Here is a 25,294-nt window from a genome sequence, read left to right as displayed (position 1 = left end):
TCTATATGTAGCAGTAAATAGATTAGCATTCAGCATATAATAGTTAAATCTATTACCACAATCACCTCTGCTCCTTACATTATTCTGAATGTCTACAATGTTCTCACTTAGACAATTTTATTTGTTTCATTCTCTTTGCAACATCTGTTTAATCTTGTCCTTTGCATACATACAACTCTCCTCTTTTAAAATATCACTACTAGATGTAGAGAGCTATTTTCTCTCTAAAGACCGGGGAACTGTCTAAATATCACATTCGGATTTTTTTCTATCATTTAGACTTTAGTATACATTTTTTTTTTAATAGCCACCGTGACTTAATAATCAATCATCACAAAACATTAAATAAGCTACTTTAACTACAATGAGATAGGTTGAACAAAACAAATCTGGGATATTTCTTTTGGAGCAATTGTCATATAAATGTTAAATGTATCAATGTTCCTGCCTAATACTCCAAATGTAGTACTTACCCCAGTTTTGTCTTGATAAATATACTAAATTCGTTAGTATATTTAAAACCCCAACACTTTAATTACCAATTTCCTTATTCCATATATATGGATTTATATGGAAATACATTGATACATATACAGTGTGTGTATATGCACACATATATAGAGCATTGCAGCAACATAGTACAAAACGTAAGAAGCAAATGAAAAAAAGGGCTATATGGTGTTAAAAGCATAGCAACTGTTTGCACTATCCTGGTATTCTTCATTTCCTTATAAAGAAGGAAGATTTGGCTCATGACTTACCTACCAAGTAAAATGTTAAATTTAGCTAAATAATATTACTGTTCTCTCTGAATGTCATACAAATCAATAAGTAATTCAACAATGAACTAAATTCAGTAGCCAAATTTAAACTATCTGTACTGAGCTACATCAAAAAGTAGGGTTTGGCAGCCAGCTAATTCGAGCTTCTCCGAATTGTCCCCCCATGTGTAATCTGCACAAGTATGACACTGCAATCACATTCAGAAAGTTGAAGCAGGCCAAGCAGATGTGATGCAATTTTGCTACAAACAACAGAAGCAAGTGGATTAGTAAATGTTACGTAAAATGTTGCAATGACCAAAAAAATGTGAATGCATGAAATGAAATAACATAAGAATAAACATGGCTTGTGTCAACATTCATTAAAATAATATATACTAAATAATTTTGTCTTCATGGTTTTAAAATCATGTAAATGGAAGATTAAGCATTGTGGAAGGCCACGCTAACTGGATAAAAGGATGGCTACTTACCGACAGGGCGAACTGAAGACATTACAATGGTGGTGAGAGAACATAAAAAAAGAAATTAAAAGAAAAGTTGTCAGAATGTGTGACGTGTAATGTTACATACAAATAAAATAATATAGATTTATATTTCTTTTTAGTGAAAGCTCCATAATTTAAACCATAGTCAGTGGATAGGTTTGGGTGCCCTAAGGCACGAAATGTTTGAAAAACGATGCTCAAAAGATGGAGATATCTGTTCCTCCCAAGAATCCTGCTAGTAGACCTAATTCCTTTGGTCCTACTTTTACGATTGTATCTATATTTCTTGACAGTTGAATGTTCAGTGTATATTAGAGTATCAAGACTCTAACCCAGGGGTAGGCAACCTTCGGCACTGCAGATGTTTTGGACTACATATCCCATAATGCTGTTACAGCCATAATGCTGGCAAAGCATCAAGGGAGTTGTAGTTCACAACATCTGGGGTGCCGAAGGTTGCCTATCCGTGCTCTAACCTATGTGTTTTAAACTAGAATTGTTATCCTAAAGTACTCCTTCTATTGTATAAACTGTAATCAATGATTCATGGGGTCACCTCAAATATTCCAAAATAATCTCATCCAGTAGAAACATCTCTTGCAGTTTCCCTGAAACAAAAATGTCCTTCCTCATCTATTTGGAAATTTGGGAGGTATTGGACTAGAGAGGGAACTGAGGTGCATTCATATGTGCATCATATTGGCTAAATTAGTCATAATCTCCTAATGGATACATGCATATGAAAACTAAAACGTAGACCAAATAAATCCTAAATTGAACAGAGCTTCTTTCCCGTCCCGTGTCCCTACACATTCAGGGGTAGGGCTTGCAACTGTATCCTGAATTTTAATCTCTGCTACAAAATAATGTTCTTCACAAAACAAGCGCAATAAACCTATTACCCCTAATTACCTTAGGATCAGGTTTTAATACAAAACATTATGTTTGGATGGACTTCTGTTGTGGCAAAAAAAGTGTTTCCCAGATATTCTCCTCAAATCAAAACTTAGAACTAGTCTTCAATTATTAACATTATATTGTCTTGCCCTTATTTATAGTATATTTGATTTTTGTTTTGTAATTTAAGGCAAAAGAGAAAATGACAAGCAAAAAAACATATAGATAGATAGATAAACATATATATTTGTTCTCAAATAACAATAAATATGTCTCTATAAACTACACTGCGTGCAGAATTATTAGACAAATGAGTATTTTGACCACATCATCCTCTTTATGCATGTTGTCTTACTCCAAGCTGTATAGGCTCGAAAGCCTACTACCAATTAAGCATATTAGGTGATGTGCATCTCTGTAATGAGAAGGGGTGTGGTCTAATGACATCAACACCCTATATCAGGTGTGCATAATTATTAGGCAACCTCCTTTCCTTTGGCAAAATGGGTCAAAAGAAGGACTTGACAGGCTCAGAAAAGTTAAAAATAGTGAGATATCTTGCAGAGGGATGCAGCACTCTTAAAATTGCAAAGCTTCTGAAGCGTGATCATCGAACAATCAAGCGTTTCATTCAAAATAGTCAACAGGGTCGCAAGAAGCGTGTGGAGAAACCAAGGCGCAAAATAACCGCCCATGAACTGAGAAAAGTCAAGCGTGCAGCTGCCAAGATGCCACTTGCCACCAGTCTGGCCATATTTCAGAGCTGCAACATCACTGGAGTGCCCGAAAGCACAAGGTGTGCAATACTCAGAGACATGGCCAAGGTAAGAAAGGCTGAAAGACGACCACCACTGAACAAGACACACAAGCTGAAACGTCAAGACTGGGCCAAGAAATATCTCAAGACTGATTTTTCTAAGGTTTTATGGACTGATGAAATGAGAGTGAGTCTTGATGGGCCAGATGGATGGATTGGTAAAGGGCAGAGAGCTCCAGTCTGACTCAGACGCCAGCAAGGTGGAGGTGGAGTACTGGTTTGGGCTGGTATAATCAAAGATGAGCTTGTGGGGCCTTTTCGGGTTGAGGATGGAGTCAAGCTCAACTCCCAGTTTCTGGAAGACACCTTCTTCAAGCAGTGGTACAGGAAGAAGTTTAAGAAGTCTGTATCCTTCAAGAAACATGATTTTCATGCAGGACAATGCTCCATCACACGCGTCCAAGTACTCCACAGCGTGGCTGGCAAGAAAGGGTATAAAAGAAGAAAATCGAATGACATGGCCTCCTTGTTCACCTGATCTGAACCCCATTGAGAACCTGTGGTCCATCATCAAATGTGAGATTTACAAGGAGGGAAAACAGTACACCTCTCTGAACAGTGTCTGGGAGGCTGTGGTTGCTGCTGCACGCAATGTTGATGGTGAACAGATCAAAACACTGACAGAATCCATGGATGGCAGGCTTTTGAGTGTCCTTGCAAAGAAAGGTGGCTATATTGGTCACTGATTTGTTTTTGTTATGTTTTTGAATGTCAGAAATGTATATTTGTGAATGTTGAGATGTTATATTGGTTTCACTGGTAAAAATAAATAATTGAAATGGGTATATATTTGTTTTTTGTTAAGTTGCCTAATAATTATGCACAGTAATAGTCACCTGCACACACAGATATCCCCCTAAAATAGCTAAAACTAAAAACAAACTAAAAACTACTTCCAAAAATATTCAGCTTTGATATTAATGATTTTTTTGGGGTTCATTGAGAACATGGTTGTTGTTCAATAATAAAATTAATCCTCAAAAATACAACTTGCCTAATAATTCTGCACTCCCTGTAGTAATGGCTTATATCTGTAAACATTCTTACTGTACAACATGTGATTCATTATGTGTAAAGAAAGAATACAGTTTATGCTAATTTACAAAAAAATTATTAACCTTGTAACAGCCGGTATAAAAAAGCATTCAGTATGCATCAATAAACTGTGAAATAGTGTTGCTACCCAATGTGGAACAATTATGGTTGCCAAAGCCAGCTAAAAGAAAAGCACAAACATAATTTAAATACAAATCTAAAGTTTTTTTTGGATTCTTTATATTTGTTTTAGGTTTTTTTCTTTATCATAGATGCATTATCAGATTTAAATGTCATATATATGTAGTTAGGAAATAAACTAAATGTTATTTTCTTAATTATTTATATTACTACTCTAATCAGCTTGACTTTCTTTTATTTTATTTTTTCGTGTATGTATTTATTCATGAAGAAGCCCCCATAGGTTGATCAAAATGCCAATATAGTACATGTACACTCAAATTAAAGGATATTTTGTTAAGGTTTTTGTATGTTTATGTTATATTCTATATCATCAAAAGCAATCCATTCCTTCTTTTGAAATAACACAATTGGATAACACATTCAAAATCACCTATAACTTGTGTTAGCCTTTTTTATATCATACTCTATTTCCTGTTAAATGCATATTAAATATTTGGCAAATAACATCAACATTCAGTTGAATCCAGACACAGAAAGAGTATATATTGCATTGGTGGAGGAGAAACTGAAACAATTGGGGGACTTATCATAGAGGTATGTTCTAAAAATTGGTGCAAAAATGTAAACGAGGTAGAGTCTATTTTCATGTTCATTGACACAAAATAATAATTGCAATGGAGTCATGATGGAGGCATAAGGCATTCAGTTCCTTATGAGAGTAGTGTTTATTTGATGTTCTCTAAAGAATACTGGGTTCTCCTTTTTTAGAACAATCTTAAAACGAATCCTCAGAAACATAAAGCTTACTTTTATTCCTGTGCTGGGACAGTCTCCTCGCTGTAGCTCGATCCTCCTCCAGTGAATGCCACGATGCACCAAATCAATGCCTCTATGAGAAGTACTGAACTTAGTGCTTCTCAAAGAGTGCTTCTCATAGAGAAGCACTACACGCAAATACATCACCCAGTTTTCCTTATAATAAGGCCATGTGCTGATTTTCACATTGACGTATTATAGTTTTTGCATGCTGTACTTGACAATGCCATGGAAGTATATATTGGTAGATTTTACTAAATAGCATGTTGTGGGGACTTGACAATTGAACATTTTAAGCTTAAGTTTGGGAATCTGTCAATATTTTAAATTGGTTCTCAAGTCACTTCAACTCTGTGTTTCGTTTTCAGACCCCATTAAACTAGCGCAGGTGAAATAATATACATTTGCCATATTGTATTCAGTCACCTGACAATGAAGCCGAGTGATATGTAGAAATGCAAAATGTAGGAAAAATAATGGAATTGAAGAAAAAAAAAATGCTACATTCATTCAGAGACTTATCCTTAAAAATCAGAAAAATAGATCCTAAACCATCTGATTGCTTTGTTAACCCAGCACAATCCAATATTTAGTGACTAAATTACCATACGTGATTCTTTCAGGGTTATTCAATAAATTCTATATTATATTGCAGTAAAATTAAAGCCAAACAGCAAACTTTAGTCTTAAATAGCCAGCCTGAATTATTTTTTTATATTACCTATTTTAGCCTCAATGTTACCTTTCATTTTTTTTTATTTGCTACAATGCGGAGTTCAGTAAATAACCCTGTTTGTGTGTTTGTAACATTTAAACAAAGTTGCTAGTCCATTCCCCATTACATACCTCTCACGGTAAGAGTGGCCGAAGATTCTACTTTGCCAACGCGATTTTCAGCAATACACGAGTACGTGCCTTCGTCAGCACTGACAGCTTTCTTAATTCGCAAGGTGTAATCATCCTTGATGTCATATCTAAATTTAAAGACATAAAAATGGAAACCATTACACAACCTGATAGTTTCAAAGGCCGAAAGCCTTTTACTGAAATATGTAGATTTATCACAAATTTATCTGTTAGCACCATTTATTTTAGACTTTCATAAATTCATGCCATCATAAATCTTTATGACATTTTTATTACTACATGCATTAGTTAAAAACTTTAAAGCCATACAATTAGTATTGCTATGCTTCCTCTGTATGCAGGCATTATTAATAATATCACTTTGTTCTACGGTGTATGGCAACATGACAAATGGATGTGATCAATTCTCAATACTTGACACATAGCATGCGATGCATTGCACTGTGAGTATTACTTTGTTATGCTTTCCTGGCTCTTTAATCTGTTTTAATCATTACTACACGTGACGTGGATAAACATTTTTAGCCCCTTTGTAAAATCACATCATATATTCTAGACGCAGGTTGATCAAGCTTTGGAAGAAAACCATTTGTTTCTTAAATTACAGAAACAAATGGTTTATAACATTGATAAATGCATTGTTTCATTGTAAAACACTAACATTTTGTACTCTTATGTATTCTAATTTTGTATTTAATAAAAGTGTCCATTATATCTTCATTTCCTCTAATTGGCAAAACATCAGAAGACATTTAGGTTTTAAATAAGCACTTATCTACAGTCAGATATTATAGTTTGTTAAAAGAGTGTATAATACTGGCTTAAATTTTATTAAATATACATTTTATATACTTTGATTTTATACTGTTACCAAAATAAAAAAAAAAGGTGACTGACTGAATGATGTAATATAGAATTACGAGAACAAAATACCTTAATGAAATAAATAAACCATTATATTAATTTTTTCCCAACTTGGTAGGATAATTGCAATTCACCAGTTTCAATGTACACCCAAAGGTACGTGCTTTGTTATTAGCCAACTGTACGGCAGTCATTTGAACGACCTCTGAAATTATGAAATCATGGGTTGATTTGATCAGGAATTGAATTTGTCATTGTAACAGGTGCTAGACACATTGGTCTTTGGTGTACTAACCTCTGAGCTCATTGGTTAATACATTAGCAGAGGAAAAAGGAGGAACGAGAAGACATTGCCATTGATGAAGTGTAGGATTACAATGATCCACATGTGGTATGACATATTGAAGATGCAGATCGTGATTTCATAATAGGCAAAAGGTGGCAGAATTTAGCATCCATGTGCCATCTTTAGAGGATCGCTTTAAGGACTAACACGGTGCCAGAAGAAGGCCATGGAAACATGGTCATGATGAAGTTTTAAGACAGCTACCACTACAAAGTGAGTTGATAGATATTAAATTACAATTAGCATATTTACACATGTAATTGGTCTATATGTTGGCATACTAATCACATGTCCTTCAAGTATAAAATGGTGAAGTTTTTTATTTATTTTTACTTTTTATGCAGCTATGCTTTTAAGGAAAATCCACAAAAAGATTGGATAGAAAATGTAATAATTGCCAAACACTGGAATAAACGATCTGGGATATGGAGCAACTATACTACTAGAATAAAATACAGCACTTTTTCAAAAGCAAGGCAATCCAATAAGAAATAGTACAGGATAAATAGGTCCGTTTGTCTCTAGGAAAGCTCTACTGAGAAAAGAAATAAACAAGTTCTGTGAGATAGTATTAAATATTAAATGGTATTGTATCCTATTGACAAAAATAAATCTACAGTATGTAATATAGTGCAAAGCACATAATTTTATATAGGTCTTGTACAGATGATCTGTAATAAAATAAATAAAATAACTAACTTAATGAAGTCTAAATGCTGTCTCCTTTATATGTGCAGTTATGAAAAAAGATATATAATTCTAGATCTAAGAAATAGGAAATATATATAGATACTAGAACTGGAAAGCGAACCATGTATAGATAATAATGGAGATCGAGAATATAATGCAGATGGTATAAAGTGCTAGTAATTCAATATTGTGTGGTATATATCAACTCACATGAAGTTGAGCCTGTATAGTAACTGGCTCAGTAGAAGGAGCCTTTATGCTCTTAGGGCAGCATCACACCTCTGGTAGATATAAGATGAATATTCTCCAGACATAAAAAAGAATAGAAAGTATACAGTAGTACAGAGAGTTACCAATGGTAATGACTTGGCATGTATATTAAGATGTTAAGATCATCTTGTTCAGAGCCTGAGAAGCCCGGGTCCGAGATGGGAAAGCGAAGTGTCAAGTTAGGGGTTGACACTACCCCTATTGATGAGTAGAAGTCGCAAGGTCAGATCTGGACAGTGGATGAATCCAACAAGGATTTATTAGTAATAAAAATATGTATAAAAACAAATAAATATTATAGCAAATGTTGAGATAAGTCCAATAAATGCAGATCCTGTTGCCAAAAGGCGTTTCGCTTAAAAATACGTTTCCTCAGTCGGCTATTCCTTGTAGACTTCTGGGTTGTTTTTTATATGTTGGCACCGTGATTGTTCTTCCGGTCATGTGAGGTATTTCCACCCAATAGAAGGCTTAGTTCTTTATACACTACACATGTGTGTATCAGCGGCTATTTATGACGTCCAAACTACTCATAGCACATCACTCACCAGTCCGCCGGTCTCCTACATTCATTCCTGCATTGATTGTCCCTTGTTCTTTTCCATTCTTTGCTCTTTATGAGCGTATTCTACAGTTTAACCTGCTGCTCCTATGTAGGAGGAAGTGACGTATGTGGGCGGAAGTGACGTATCACAAAGGATCGCGGTGACACTTCCGCCCATAATATCATGGTGAATGTAGGAGACATTTTTGTTGTTTGACCACAACATCTCTCCTCCTACTTTTCATATTAAGTGTCCATAGAAAAACACAATAGGTTCTGGTTAACACCTTTCTAGATTATTGCCGTTTTATTGTGTCACCTTCCATCCAGCCTTCATCCTCCTAGACTAAACATTTTTTTATAAAATGCATATTCTAAACTAAGCTCCAACAAAGATGTCTTCATATTCTAAACTAAGCTCCAACAAAACTAAAACCAGCTACTATGAAGCTAACAAGGGGTGGAGAGGGGGGACGGGGGGGGGGGGGGGGGAGTCTGAAGAAGAAGAACACATAACTAATGATTCTATTAACATCCAGAAAGTCAAAGGCAGCAATTTCACATAAGTGTCAAGGTATGAGCAATTTAGTCATTATTTAAAACTCTTGACCAGTGGTGCCTACACAGTAGATCCCCAGATGTTACACAACTATTACTCCCATGATGTTTTGTTGATCCTTGAAATTTCAAAGTATATTTGAAGTTGTGGATTTAGAACATATAGGGAGCTACCTTGTGGGCTCACCTGCCCTGGACCAAAAGATGGATCACCATTTATTGAACTGCAATTCCCATGATGCTTTGCTACACATATGGCTAACAAATCGTTGTATGATTTGTAGTAGAGATATATCTATTGGCAATTCATGACCCTAGACCACGGTTGTCATACTCAACCCTCCCAATATTGCTGGACTACACCTCCAAAATTATTTACAAGTAATAGATAAAGAAAGGATTGTGGGAACCGTAGTCCAATAAGATGGGTAAGGAGGCAGAGCATGGCGACCCAGACCTTAGAAATTAGGAATCACCTACACACATAATATGTAACATTTTTCCTTCTCTGTAAACAGTGAACAATGGTTCTCTCTGTGATAAAAATATTATTGGGCACCAATGTAACACTGGCCTCACTCCCCAGGTTCTCTATAAACATGAAAAGTATACCTCGTGTTATATTGCAATGTTATCAGAAAACATTTCAATGGCTCTTTTGTTTAATAGCTTTGCCTGCTGCTCAAAGGTGCTTGTAAAGTCTTTCACAGATGCAATTTTTTTCCAGCCTGCCGAAGACTAAGGGAGTTGAATTACCAGAAATTTCAAAAGCATTCTTTTTTAATAAAGGAAATCAAGGAAGTGGAATTCTCTGGATGTAATCTCAATTCTGCTGTTAATTGGAAGCAGAAAAGATGACAAAACAGTAGTAGTAAAGAAACACTACGATAAATTGGGTTATTTTGATTGAGAAATCTGGCAGCCATTGGTTTGTATGAATGCACTCATTGTTGCTACATTTGATTAATGACAGTCGCATAAAAGTATGCTGGCAGTCTTTGCCATGCACACACGTTTTTTGTTGTTTTTTTTGTTTTTTTTTTATCGGATATGAAACACTGCTGAAAAATGCAACCCAATCAGATTTGGCCTCTGGACAACACGCGCTATCATCACTGTAGCGTGAATTGAAATTGATTGGTTACCAGCTGTGAAAAAGTGGGAGAAAAAGCTTTCTGAAGACAAAAAAAAATGTGGAATAAAATAGAAAATGAAATTGCAGAAACACCATTACCATCTGTTCACACAAGCAAAACAAAACATTCAAAATCTCTGTTTCAAATCCAATCCTATTTCTATTTCATTTTACAGGTTTATACATAATACTTATTTTACTTTTAAAATTACTTAAAGGTAAACATTTTGATATATATTTTTTTCTTTTTTATGTGTATGTATTCATTTTTGCTTTAGATATACTAGTTACATGGGAATGTAGAAATCATGTAAGCGTTAATTTTTAAAACAGCTGCTTTACATTTAAAATCTAGGCGAGGTATGGAAGTGCACCTTAATACTCCCCTTATAATACAGCACACCATTCATTGGTAGTTGTTTTGTTGTTTTCAGTTTCTATAGATTGACATTGCAAGTACCATCACCACTCATGTTCCAAATATTTGCATGAACATATTTAGCAATTAAGGAAGTATTCATATAATCAGGATGTGGTCATCACTATACATTGCCCATTGCTTTAAAAAAGTGCCAATGTTGACAAATTCCAATTCATTTTGTCTGCATAAAGATGGATATTTAATAAAAGGGGAGTTGGCTTGAGATTCGAACAACAACAACAAGCATTGATTATTACTCTTTAAATGTGCAAAAATGATAGCTTTTGTCTGTACAAAAAAAAATAATAATAATAATAATAATAATAATAATAATAATAATAATAATAAGTAGGGCTCCAAAACCTGGACTCCATATGTCAATACGAATTAGATTTTAGAAAAGCAAACCTGTCCAATAACTTTAAACAAGGATTTTTTGAATAGTAACTGGTCTCCCCACTTAATGTGTGACTAAGAATAAATGATTCTACACTGTCCAGGAGTTCCTAAATAAAGCTGCAAATTCCTTTTATGAAAGTTCATTTTTAAAAGGAAGGCGATTACATGAAAGATTAATGCAGCATGCTGAATTTCTTTTCCAGGTAGAATCATATAGAAGGATGATTACTTTGTTTTAGTATCACACTATAGTCACTGAGAATATAATGTACTTTGCATTGTATACAGTTGTCTTTATAATAAGTTTAAAAATGTCATGATTTTGTAAATATAATTTTCATGCTTCCATTAATATTCTTTCTACTATGGATATGCATGGGCTGATTTGTTATAACTCTAATTAGTCATTTACATATTAATTTCCACAGTTGTTTTTAATCCACTTCTCATTTCAGAAGTGTTTATCATTGTTGCTTAGCAAGGTCAGGTGACTAAAGGTCACATGACTACATGTCAAATGACACTGTATAGCATGATTATGTAGTGGGCCTATATGACTCTATCCTATATATTTCTTGATGGATAACTAATTTAATAATACATGGACGAGGTATCTGGGATAAAACCTGGAATTCCTAGTGCCTATATGCACAAATACACAAATACAAGTTCTCTTTTTATGCCATGCATGAGACCACCATTTTTTTTTATTTAAATCAGGGCTGTCAAACTTTGTCCCCCAAATTGTTGGTGGATCAAGAGGTTGATTGATATAACTTTCTTCCAGTATTCTTAGAATGAAATAGACAGGGGCGTTTTAGGACTTTGGATTTAACTCTCTGGATCGACTTAGAAAATGTTTGCAAAAACTCACATATTACTGAATTTACCAACCATTCCAACGTGCCAATTACCTTGTCAATAAACCTTATATATTTATTCATTTATTTAAAATTTATTTATAACATATTTACCAGGCATGATACATTAAGATTTCTCTCGTTTTCAAGTATGTCCTGGGTTCACAAAACATTGTATTGATACAATAGGGTACAATAAAATACAAAAACAATATTAATACACAATATGCACAACATTTTACATAGAACAGGTAAGAAACATATAATCAACCATGACAGGTGCATTCTGTTTGATATGTAGAGAGGGATCTCTTTAAGGATTTTAGGCTTGGGGAAGATTTGAAAGTGTGCGGGTGGTCATTCCATAATTGCGGTGCTCTGTAGGAAAATGAGGATCGAGATGCTTTCTTTTTGTATTAAGGTTCTTGATGTCATTTAGAAAGGATTCAAGATTTAATTTTTTAAAGGACCTGATGATTTTAACCTTGGGAGAGGATTTAGTAGCCTTTAGTTTGCACACACTACACACTAAGCAGTGGTCACTAAAACTGTTAGGGAGAACACCTGCCTTCTGGATTCTATCAGGAGAAGTGGAGAAAATCCAATCGAGCAGGGTATGGTTACGGCTTTTAATGTTTATGCAAGTCAAAGGAGAGGCCCTTTTTAGCTGGAAGGCTAGTAATGGAAACTGTTGGGGGACCAGGGTTAGACTCTACATCATTTGCAAGGGCAAGTAAAGAGTAATGAGTAATAGGAATTTGGACATCATTTTAGTTTGGTTGTATTGCAATTGTAAGGTGTTATACTTTTGTGGGGTGGGGGTTGTAGGGTTTGATTTCAACACTCTCCACCATCACTCAGCAGATAAATTACAGCAAAAAAGCAGGCCATGATGTATAAGAATTTGGTTTTCAATTTGTGGTGAGTGGTGCTCAAGAGGGTAGTGGTAGGAACATGACAGAAGTGTGAAGAGGGTGACAAGGAATATTAACACAGTCAAATTTGGAGCAATGTACAGGAGGGGAGGAGATGAAAACAAAACCTTGATGAAATTAGGTTGACCTTATACCAAGGTTTTAGTGGACAAGCAAATTGATTCTCACTGCTATTTTCATTAAGAACAATAATAAGACTTAAAATGTATCAATTTTAGTAGCCAACTAGGTAAGTCTTCCAAATTAAGACATATCTTATTAGGTAGCAACTAACAGCTCATCTTTCCATTGCTGCAGTAAACACTGTTGAAGAGAATGTCTGCATCACTTCTATGTTTGGGGTGATGTCATTACCTCATGACACAAAGGCATCTGCAGGGAAATGGCACAGGGGCATTGGAGGTTTAATTAACACACATGCCATGCTCTGGTCATGCCATGACAGCCAGTGGTACAATGTAAAATTAAAACATGGTTCAGAGTTTTCTATAATCCATTGTATCATCATGAAAGTCGATGAACCTTTTTATGTGTAACCTGGTCAGAACTTTAACTAAAGATAGATATTATCAGGGAAAATATTGCCTTTTATGAACCAAAGTCAGTAAAGTAAATCAACTCCCCCATGACCTCTTTTTTCAAACGTCCATGCAAAACCAGTTCAACTGATCTACACCAATTCCTCTGTTTTTTAGTACCCAGCAGTTTCCCTATTAAAATTCTGATGTGGGCCTTTAAAGTAGTGAAGAAGTGAAGGAAGAATATATATTTATTAAAGAGATCAAAAAGGATGTTGTATATTTTTTAATCCATTTTGATCTCCTTTGCCCTACATTGTGACACCGATGGACGTCTATTTTTAGTTTAAAAAGTCATTTCTCCCATTCATCCCTTCTTTCATCTCTGAAGTGAAGTTTCTTCCATCTTCACCTAATATAGCCCCATTGCTTTTTTAAGTATTCTTTCAGCCTAATTACTTCTAGTGCAATTCACAGCATGGTACTATTTAACTCACCCTCACCTTTTACAGTTAGTTAAAGTTAGTCTAATAGCTTCATTTGAACTACCAGTGTTACCTTTTATTTGTTATAACCATTCCCCGCAAATAAATTATTCAGAGAATGTTGGAGCTATATTTAAAAAAAAAAAATGATTTTTTTTTAATAATAAAAAGAAACAAACTCCGTCATATCTGAATTATTTATTTATGGTTGTAGACTCAAATTCAGATATCATTTACAACATATTTTTATATTTTTATATTTTGGCACCTGCAGACATACAAGGGCTTTGACCGGTGTCTAACCCAAGTCTCTTGTGAACCGTTTCAGACTCAAATGTCAAACCAAATAAAGTTTTGTAGCATCAATAAAACATCCAACAATTTTACAAAGTCAGCCAACAATAATACTAGATTTATATAATTGCTCTCAGTGGTAAAGCTGTCATCACGTCCTCCCTCGCCTATATGGGTAACACAAGGAAATGAAAAAGGTGTAATTGTTATTTCAACTAACTGTAATTTAAAACTCCTTGAGCTATTTTATTTTATTTTATAAAGATTGTATTGTGTGAAAGGAGACAGAACATTGATTTATGCTTTTAGTATTTCAGTTTTCTTAGAATATTATTATTAAATATTATTGGAAATTAGAAATGAATAATTTTATATTTTGCAGTCAATAAGACACAATATATATTCACGTGTAAATAACAATCATTCACTAGAAGCTGCAACACTACATCTACACAAACATACATACACACACTTACAAAGATGTATTCTATGAAAGATAAACATGCTTTTAGGAATAGAGTAGGGTTGGTTTCAGTCCATGAAATGGTCATATTATGCCCCCAGTTCCTGGGAGGCATTTGTCCTATCGCAACCCTCCTATCCCCGATTCACCACTGAATTGGTTTGTTAAAATGGAATTGTTTAGTCATTGCAAATTTAATCCACATGTACAATTCCGATTCTATGATTACATTTTCATTTTCTATCCCTAGACTCCAATAGACAATACACCAGTTAACTTGATGAAAGCCATTCGATAATAAGTCCAGAAAAATTCACAGTACACTTTATTCTTAGTTTAGTATGTGACATGTAATATTAACCTGAACTGATCAGATATGACAGGAGAGACTTAGAGTGCACAATCCTGCTTGAAGGCTAGGAGGACTAAATAGAACATATAAAAAAATATAGCTTCCACAAACATTAAACAGTTTATCAATGTGGGGTCAGTTTACATTTTGATAATTTAAATCCAATTTCACATAATAATACATATTCTGTTGCAAAGCAAGTAGATGTTGCAATTGAAAAACTAAAATATAAATTGTTTTGTCTCCTACTTTTCATTCTTAAGTATATTATAATAAAAAGGAGGCCCCAGCCATGCTCAATCACATTGACATTGACATAATTGAAGTGTACTAGTTATGGTGCCCTAGTCCTATCCCCCACTACGTAGTCAAATCATTTTCAAACAATATGACTTGCAGATGCCTACAATTAAATCTCCTCTTAATATTGCAAACTCAAAAGTTCACTTGTTGCAATCAATTGCATTGTTGATGATTGTCCTTCAGTTTGAACCCTAATTGAATGGAATTCATCGAAGGATGGATGGAATTGATACCACTAAGGTTGATTCAAAGATAAAGGATTCCACACCCTTACAGTGAAAACCAAGTGCATCAACGACCACGTTGGCAAAACCCAACTTAGTAGATACTAGTTGAAAGTAGGTCCAGTCACTCAAGGTTTCTTCAAAGAGGGAGATTTATTGAAAACGGAATGTGCAACATTTTGGCCTACACAGAGGCCTTTGTCAAGCTTGCAAAAGGCTTCTGTGTAGGCCGAAAGGTTGATCATTCAGTTTTCAATAAACCTGCCATTTTGAAGAAATGAATAGTGCCTGGACCTACTTTCTACTAATATCTACTAATGATGGGGTAGGCACGTTTGCTGTAGTGATCTCTGAAAAGGAGGCAACACTATAAGTATCCAGGCCGGTGTCAACCCATACCCAGGGGACAGTGCTAACCCCTAAAATGTGCTCCCAGTTGTGGTAATATAAAGAAGATATCTTGTTTAAAGTGTTACATTGTGAACTATATAACTCCACTGCCAGTTCTGCCATTTAAGATGTGAGATATCACATGGCAGAACTAGTATATATAATTTGTTTGTAGCGAAAGATCCATTTTTTCCAGCTTCTCTTATAGAATCTTGTAATCTGATTCCATAATGGCATTTTTTTAAGAAATTCAATTTAATATTTCCACTCTCTGTTACTACTGTGTTGGAGCTGGCCAACCTTTTTTTCCAAGTGGTCGATTTGGCACTTCCTGTTCTGAGCACAGTTCCCATGTAATCACAGAATGTCTTTTAGTGCTTCGCAGAAGTAGAGGCTGCAATTTCATCACAGATGTATTTACTAAAAATAAGCCAGCTGCTCGACTCTAAAGAGCACACAGACCAGCATGTGTCAGCTATTTCAAGTATCCTTTTTTGGACTTCAAAAAAAAACAAGTCTTCTCGTGCATCCGATTGTAATCTGGCACTATGAGTGTTTTCTGTGCTGAAGGTTAAGTCAGTTATTACAGTGCCATAAATATACTCTTGTAATTGAAAATCCTTTCGAAAAAGCAAAGAGAGCATATTTTGTTTAACATGCTCCGTAATTACAGGATGCAGCTGCCCTCGAAGATATGTTACATCCCACAGCACACACTCGATCTAGATTTATTAAAATCCATTCATTAGAATGCAAATAAAATGTTGTTTCTCATTATTGGAACACCGCCCCCTACTCAATTAAATCATTAATATTGATTGCTGATGCAAGTTTTAATAAACTTAAACTTAATTTTCTTTGATGGCATTTGCTCTTATTCATTAGTACTAAATTGGCAATCTCATGTCTGTTTAATTTATAAAGTAAAATTATGTACAGATTTTAAAAAGGAAAATACACATACTGCAAAATTAATGATTGTCACCTTTCTAAATAGACATTTTTCTCTATTTTGTAAATTTTCAAGGCTTATTCACATATTATAAGCCGCATATAGTGTGCTACATGTTTTCTGTTTGCTCCACAATGGTCAAAAAGGATTCAAATAACCAATCACTTTGTATTGAACTCATGCAATCTTCCAGTTTGATCGTCGCTCAAGCTGGAGTGTGACACAAAGATTGTTTTTATAAATGTTTCAATAGACATCATCTCTCTTAAAGCTTGTGTTCTCTTCTGATTGATTCTCTACTACATAATAAAAGCTGCAAAGTAACAAAGATGAACAGAAGGCCAAGGTAAAATAGCATACATTCCTGCCAGTGTGTTGATTGGTTTGTTACATTTTTTTTATTGGGGGTTCTATTTATTAAACAGTAAATTATGGAAGTTAGAGAAATAGTAAACATTTTTTTTAAAAGAATGCCATATCATACAGTATATATTCTTTTAAAGGACCACTGTCACTGACATTTTACTTTTTTTTTTGTGTTATGCACATGAAATAATTTTTTTTAGTTTTTTTCTTCAGTCATTTTTGTATTCTTATTTGCCTGTTACATCTTCTCAAGTACCCTGCCTACGTGGCTATTTTGAGTAACCTTTAATCAAAATCAGCTGCCATCTGATGCAAGACTACTCTCACCTGCACAGCTGCTGTTCATCTCTCTGCATGTTATATATATCTGCAATATATCATATTGTGGCTTCAGGCCTTTAGGTATCAGAATGTGAAAGTGTAATATTTCGTCCTAAATTTAATAGTAGGCATATATAGGTATTACTATATAAATTACTTCATAGGTTAATAGTAGGGTTACATAGTTATTACTATACGCATTATTATTTAGATAATACTAGGGTTATATAGGCATTACTATATCCATTATTATATAGATTAATAATAGGGTTATATCGGTATTAATATATGAATTTTCGAGCCGTTTTATTTTTTCTATCTATCTATCTATCTCTCTATCTATATCTATATATTTATCTATCTATCTATTTATTTTACTGTCATTTATGTACTTTTCCAACAATGTGACTGAAAGTATGATTCTTGCCCAAACTACAACTCCCCCCCAAATAAAAACATGAATCCACCTGTGTACATAATAACATTTATATTGACTTTTAAAAATGACAATTGTTGATCCTTACCTTCCTCTGGGTATATCAGCATCATCCTTTTTCCACCGGACAGTTGGCTGTGGATCCCCCTGGACTTGACATCGAAATTCTACAACCTCTTCCTCTAAAACAACCTGATTAATTGGTCTTCTGAGGAATGTGGGTCGTTCTTGAAAAACAGAAGGGAATAGACAATAAATAAACAATAAAACGGATATACCATGGAAAATGGTAATCAAACAATCTATCAAGATTATTTTCTTTATATCCAAGCTGAAATAAATGTTTGATTTATCTATGTGTTAAAGAAGACATTTGTAAATGAAAATAATTATTTTAACCGCAGCTATATAAAATCAAACTCATGGCTTTTTAATAAGAACTTTGATTTGCTATCACCCCAATATGTGTGCCTTCATAAAGTATGTTAGAGTGAACAGAGTGGGGCTGGACCTCAAGTGCAGTTATATGCTTTCCTGGGTGCCAAGTATCCAAGTTACACCAGAGGTATAGTTACGTTACTTGACAAAGTAAAAATGAGAAAAAATAATAAGAAAAAAATGTATTTTGGCATCCCCTTACGAAAATTTAGATATTTTTGTGCCCGTCACTCTGCATCTCCCTTTTGTTAGGCAAATTATAAGCACATACACACATTAATTTGTATTAATATTATTACATACAGCCATACACACACACAGACACACACACACAATGATATAAATACATGCACAGATTCATATGCACACACATTCACATTGGGGACAGCTGGAATAGCTAGCTAGCACAATTTATATATATTTTTTCTGATGTATGTTTAAAAACTTTGATGAGAACTCATTATATTAACAAACAGGGCTGTTCATATGTAGTTCCCTTTTTACACATATATTTATCAACATTGAAAATATTCTCCAAATCCCTTGCATTCAGTGTCATTGGATAAAACAGGAGACCTTTTTATGTCTCTATGTAATCTCTATGAGATTCTATGATTTAATCCATGGTTAACCGGTTATAAAAAAAGTGGAATCCGGGTTAAGATAAAAAGACATTGGAGGAAGTGTGGGAAAAAAAGACATTTATGGGCATAAACAAAGATGGGAACATGCATTTCTCAGTAGCATTATTTGCTATTGCACATAAATTACAATTTAACATATCATGTTATTCTAAGAACCTGTTATATTAGCTGCCTTATGTTAACCCCTCGCCACGCACAAAAATACTGTAAATACATTTAAATATATTCTATATATGGTGGTTCAAGCAACGGTGTAGAATTTCCAGATTACATTATTTGTGTATGCGATCTATTGGTATTAACTCACCTTGTCTTCAACGACTCTGTGTTTTTATTATTATTATTATTATTATTGCCATTTATATAGTGCCGACAGATTCCGTAGCGCTTTACAATATTATGAGAGGGGGATTTAACTATAAATAGGACACTTACAAGAAAACTTACAGGAACGATAGGTTGAAGAGTACCATGTTGACCATGTCTTGTTTTATCATTCTCGTAATTCTATGTATCCCTTTCACCTTGGTTCATTCTTGTTTATTTCTTCCTGTTATCAAATTATTTTGCCTATCTAGATGTTGTATTCAGCCCGTCCACTTTATAAACTGGTAATATACAATTATACTGTCCAGTATCATTCTTACTAGACCTAAGTTGAGTGTGTTAAGGTTATACACTATTCTGAAGGAAAATTAAAGAATAGAATTCTAGGAAAACTGCTGCTCCCATTATAAAGCATTTGCAAGTCTATATCATATTCAATGTTTTCACCAGTTTCAGACAAACTTTAGTCTTCCATATTATCCATATTGTTTTTCTACTAATACTCAATATGCAAAAAATAAACTGAAATAATGAATCTATAACATAAACATGACAGAATAAGTTGAAACATTTTTTGCAATATAAATTTTGAATATAATATTTTTTTATCAAATACCAATGACAAATCAAGCAATATATGTTTTGAATCAGTTTATATTTAATCACAAAGGACACGTTTTCACTATACTGAAATTGTTCTTGGGGTTAACCAAAGACTACATATAAGAAGTAAGGTTAGCCAATTATTTTATAAATATTGAAATTCACACACAATTGTAAGGAAATGCTAGTCTAATGATAATAGCACTTAAAAATAGCCCAGCCTCGGTTATTTTTCAACTCCCCTCTAACGAGAACCATTTTAATCTCTGCGATCGCTAATTGCTAAACTATAGAGTGAAGGCAGTGCATGATGTTGCCAGTGTAATTAACATTCTATATCTAAGAGATTAAGTACATTTAAGTCGCCTGCATCACAAAATCTCTCAGGGATATGGATACAACTTAATGCATAGCTAATAATGTGTAATTTGCATAGAATTTGTTGGAATGAAGATATGTGGTTAATAAAATAATACTGGAAATAGCTTGGTACATTTTGAAATTATAAACAAAATATGTAATGTATTATATATTATTTCATCTATGCACATTTGTACTTTGTATATATATATTCTGCTTTGCATTTGTTTGGTACAGTACATGACATACATTTTCAATCAACCTACACTGCCATTTTGGGCTGGGCCATAGAAATGAAATCATCATTTACTTCTAACTAAATGTAAGTTTTAGCTGTGGACTCAACTGTCCATCGTTTGCCTACAATTTATAGAAAAATACAAAGATTCAGGCTGACACGAGGGATTATTGCACCTTTCTGTTTTTTGAAAAATCATTTAACACAACAGTTCTTCAATCCCTGTTGATTTTTCTTTGTCTAAGTCGGACCTTTTGACTGGTATTTAAAGTAAAACTACAAATAGTATATGCCATGGTCAAAACTACATAGTCACTCACTGTGAGGTTATGAATCATGTCCAATTGTCTACTTACTGTAATGATGACTTTACCCACTGGTTTTCTTAAAAAGCGACCCTCTATATTTAGTCACTCCAGGAGTGAAGGCAGCTTTGTTTTTATGTTTTTTGGAACGTTTCATCATTTTATAACATTTTATTATATATATATATATATATATATATATATATAAACACACACACATTGTTAAGTGTGGGTGAGTGTTTACACAATTAAGTCACAAATATGAATAGGGTACGCAGTTACAAACAATCATTTTGCTATTTACAGGTCACCAACAACACAATAGGGGGAGTTTTCAGTGTCCTGTTCTAAAATGTATTGCAGTAAAAGCATTCAATTCATAAATGAAATGTGCCTGCTGGTTCCACTGGATTCCATAGTGACCTCCCCACTTTCGTAACATTAGACCACTTCTTAAAACACTTTGATAAATCTCCCATACATAGAGTAAATATAATCTTTTTCTGAGAGAATTCCATCCATATGATCAACTATAGCAATATAACATTTCACAAATACGTTAAACATAAAAAAGATTGATGGGTAAAAAGACTTACCAAATACTGTAAGCTCAGCGGGGTCACTGTCTCTTTCTCCAACCATATTTGTGCCAACGCAAGTATACATTCCTGCGTCACTTTTCCTTGTGTTTGATATCATCAACTTCCCACCTCGAATCTTAAATATAAAAAATATTTACAAGTTAAATCAATATGATATGGTGTGAAATCAGAAGAATATTGAAAACAATTTACAGAAGCCCCTAAACCAGCTATAATACAGTTGTCAGAAAATCAAGAATTGAGAACGATAGTATAGGATAGTATAATAAGATGGCATCTGCAAGCAGAAAAATCTTTCATAAATAGGATACCAAACATCTTATTCAAAATTACCAAAATATAGAATAAAAAAAGTGTCCAAATAGATGAAAGGATCCAGCTGGGATTCTTCTACCAGGAAACCGACCATCAATTGGAACATGGTAGCCCAGTGTGAAAATAATACAATCTATAATTATTTACAATGTAGTGCAAATAAGAGAACAAAAGAACTGGTGAATAAGAGTTGGTTAGTTTTCACAACGAAACCCCCAAGGAGGTATAATAGCATCAACCTATAAGTAGATAAGCTAACATAAACAGGAACATACCGAGGTTTACAGAGGTCAAGGTAAATATTAAACAAGATAATGATTATGTGAGGTAGACAATAAGATAATCAGGAGCAAGCCTGAGTTGAAGTTACAGAAGACATGATATAGTAGAGATTAGCAGTACCATCAAAATAAATTACAATAAAATGATAAACATGTCAGGGCAAGGTTGTCACTGAGAGGACGGAGTATATAGACTATATCTTGCTGGCTTGAATCAACACTGATGCACATATGACACTCCATCTTTCTCATACATGATCTTAGATGATACTTGTTTGAGTGTTGCATCATTGTCTGTCACTTACATGACAGACAATGTGAATTTCAAATTTAAGGTCAAAATAGCCGAATCGGAATAATTCAATTCCGCTACTCTAACAATAAATGTGAAATTTACTTTGAATTCACTTTGGATTCTCACTTAGTAAATAACCCGGTGAGTTGAGCGAATCGGGAAAGTGATTCGACTCATAAATGGCATAAAAAATAATAATAATAATAACAAAGTATTTAACCAGGAAAGGCATTCACATTACTCTGGTTTTCAAGTACATCCTGTGGATGTTAACTTAGCCCAACATATAGGGGTTGTTACTATAGCCAGTATTATGATAGTTATGATTCACTTGACAGTTTTCCTTATGTTTTTGAGGACTCATATACTCACACTAATTCTTTCTTCCCTGTCATCTATTCGAACTTTATCCTTTTTCCAGTAGATAGTTGGTTCCGGATGTCCTCTAGGTGGCTGACACTCTAATATAGCAGGCTCACCAGCTGCCACAACAACATCTGTAGGGTTAAGCCTGAAGTCGTCGCGAAGCACTGAAATATAGAATAAAACATCAATAAGTACTAATATAGCAATGTCTTTCTTTCCAGAATCCAGTTGTCATACATCTGATATTCATAAATATGATACATTAGTTTTGGTACATCATTAGGGCAGGCCATCTCTTTTCCCCACTTACACAACATGCATTTCTCTTCATAATATAGTATAGAGATTGCGCATGAAATATTTTTCCAATTTGCATTACGTCATTGAGAACAGAGGAAAACTACACTACCGCAGCTATGATAACCTTAAAAAGAGGTATATCATTGACATTGACAAAAAAATGAACTACAAGTTAATTAGTGGAAGATAAACTAAACAGAAAGTGTCCACCGTGTTATGTGTGTGGCACTAGCAAGGAATGACTGCTGTAGAGAACAAGTTAACTGGGTAGCTGAGCATCAACATTTAGCTTTCCAGAAGTAAACCTACTCTGTTTGAGGCACAGTCAGTACATTGATACAACACATTTAAAAATGGATCGACATACGGCTCTTCAAACAGAGTTTTGTCTAAAAGTCTATATTAACATATTTAATGATAAAGTCATACAGATTTGTATAGTTATTGCTCTGCATTGTTTACATTATGAGAATCAGAAGTTGATGTTCTCTCTCTTAACTGTGGACTTTAATCCTATCTGCTGTAGTGTGACCCTTTACATATTTTAGTTTAAAATATGTAGTAAGATATATTATTATACAGAACTAGACAATACCTTTAATTTAAAGAACTAACATTGGGTGTAAAGGTCAAGAGGAAAAGCGGGAAAAAATAAAAAAGGCCAAGGAAGTCCACCTCATTTTTTTTTTACTCCACAACTTTCTATGGTGAAGGCTCTCTGCACATGCTGTGAATCAGTCTGTGACAGATTTGGGTGGTGGCCTTCTTTCTCTTCACAACTAGATAGATTCTGGCAAAGCAAAAAGGATCCCTCACAGAGCACATGTTAAGGGACCAACTCTCCTTTATTGCCCCCCCTCAGTGTGCCAGGAAACAGACCATGCAAGATAGAGGGTAGGACAGATGCTTCCTGTCCATTGAGTCTATGCAGAAATGGATATAGGTTGCATAGAGGAAGAATTCTGTTCAAGTCACTCTGTTATAATGCAATAGCCATATTAGTCCCTCACACTGAAATTCTACAGCCCATGTAAAATAGTGGTAGCTGTTTTATCTGTGTTTCAAACATACTTAGAATACACAAAATGACATGCCATTATTGGGAAAATATACCACAAATCTAACACAACCTTCAATTTTTTAAAGTCAATAAATAACTTATCCATTTTCCTAGATATTGTATATACAAAATAACCATTTGCCAACATTCTTATCCCTGGGTAATTTGGTTTTAAAAAAACAAAACAAAAACAACAACACAGTTAAAACTAGACAACACTCTCTTGACATTTTTTGCCTGTGTATAAACCCACGTATGTCCACGTGGGGAGGAAAGCAGACATGTTGGTGCAAAAAATAAGCTACAAACATATGTGGATAGCAGCTTGACAATTTTCACACATTTTTCAAAATATTGCACAGTAAAAATCAAGACTTGTGTTTTTTTATATCCATCCTCTGCATATTATCACTAAATGTATAATACAATACGGCCTCAAAAAATGTTCTATGTTATCAGTTGAGCAGAAATGCTAAACAAAAACATTTGTATTTTGGTTAATTCTCAAAAACTGGCATACAGCATAATACCAGCAAACATAGACTTTTTCTTATCTCTTTTCAGCTTTTCCCATTCCCAGCCAAGAAAGCCAAAAGCGATACATAAATCACCACTTCATTTGAAAATAAATTAAGCAACATATGCTGACTTCTTATGTAAATTACATGTTTTAAAAGAGGGATTAGGACCCTCAAGCTGGTTGTAGGTTTCCAAAACGATATCCACTTCACTGTTATTATTCCAAGTGATTCCAAGACGGTAATATAATAGGCATGTGCTTTTTTTAAGAACATTGACTGGATATGGCAATAAATAGATATTCTCCACTATGCAACACCACAAACTGATGTACTATTCCTAAGTGTAGATAATTTTTTTTCCTGAAGCTATGTTCACTCTTTTTTACAATAAAGTAACCAATTTCTTTTTTAGGAAAGGGCTTATAAAATACTTTTATTTACAAATGTCAGTGTTTAATTTGGTTTGAATCGCTCCTCTTTGATATATATTTTTTTTTTATATAAAAAATATGGTACCCTCCTGTGGTCCTTTCATCTTGATTTAATATTCTTCCACTTTAATGCCTTTTTTGTAAGAGAAATCCCTAAAATGTTAAAGGTCTCGTTGCCAGTACCCTACATGAGCTCAAGTCATAACCTCCTTAATGCATCTGGCATTATTTGTTAT

The 25,294-nt window shown here is 34.1% G+C and overlaps 1 protein-coding gene across 8 annotated transcripts in view; it reads right to left on the bottom strand.

Annotated features, from left to right (window-relative positions):
- The window catches only part of ROBO2 (roundabout guidance receptor 2), a 377,737-nt gene that overhangs the window by 97,936 nt on the left and 254,507 nt on the right, over nt 1–25,294 (bottom strand). For 6 of the 8 annotated variants that reach the window (XM_063448557.1, XM_063448577.1, XM_063448568.1 and 3 more), the window contains exons 3-7: nt 22,753–22,910; nt 21,484–21,604; nt 18,061–18,199; nt 5,826–5,953; nt 1,256–1,267 (exon numbers count right to left, since the gene is read on the bottom strand). In XM_063448557.1, coding sequence (XP_063304627.1) covers nt 1,256–1,267; nt 5,826–5,953; nt 18,061–18,199; nt 21,484–21,604; nt 22,753–22,910 — 558 coding nt within the window. The remainder of the gene's footprint in view (nt 1–1,255; nt 1,268–5,825; nt 5,954–18,060; nt 18,200–21,483; nt 21,605–22,752; nt 22,911–25,294) is intronic. The other 2 variants (XM_063448604.1, XM_063448621.1) reach the window with 1 other exon arrangement.

Source organism: Pelobates fuscus, chromosome 1 (assembly GCF_036172605.1).
Source record: "Pelobates fuscus isolate aPelFus1 chromosome 1, aPelFus1.pri, whole genome shotgun sequence".
Classification (NCBI taxonomy): domain Eukaryota; kingdom Metazoa; phylum Chordata; class Amphibia; order Anura; family Pelobatidae; genus Pelobates; species Pelobates fuscus.
The sequence above is the reverse complement of the archived record's forward strand: the minus strand, read 5'-3'. Positions and strand labels throughout refer to the sequence as shown.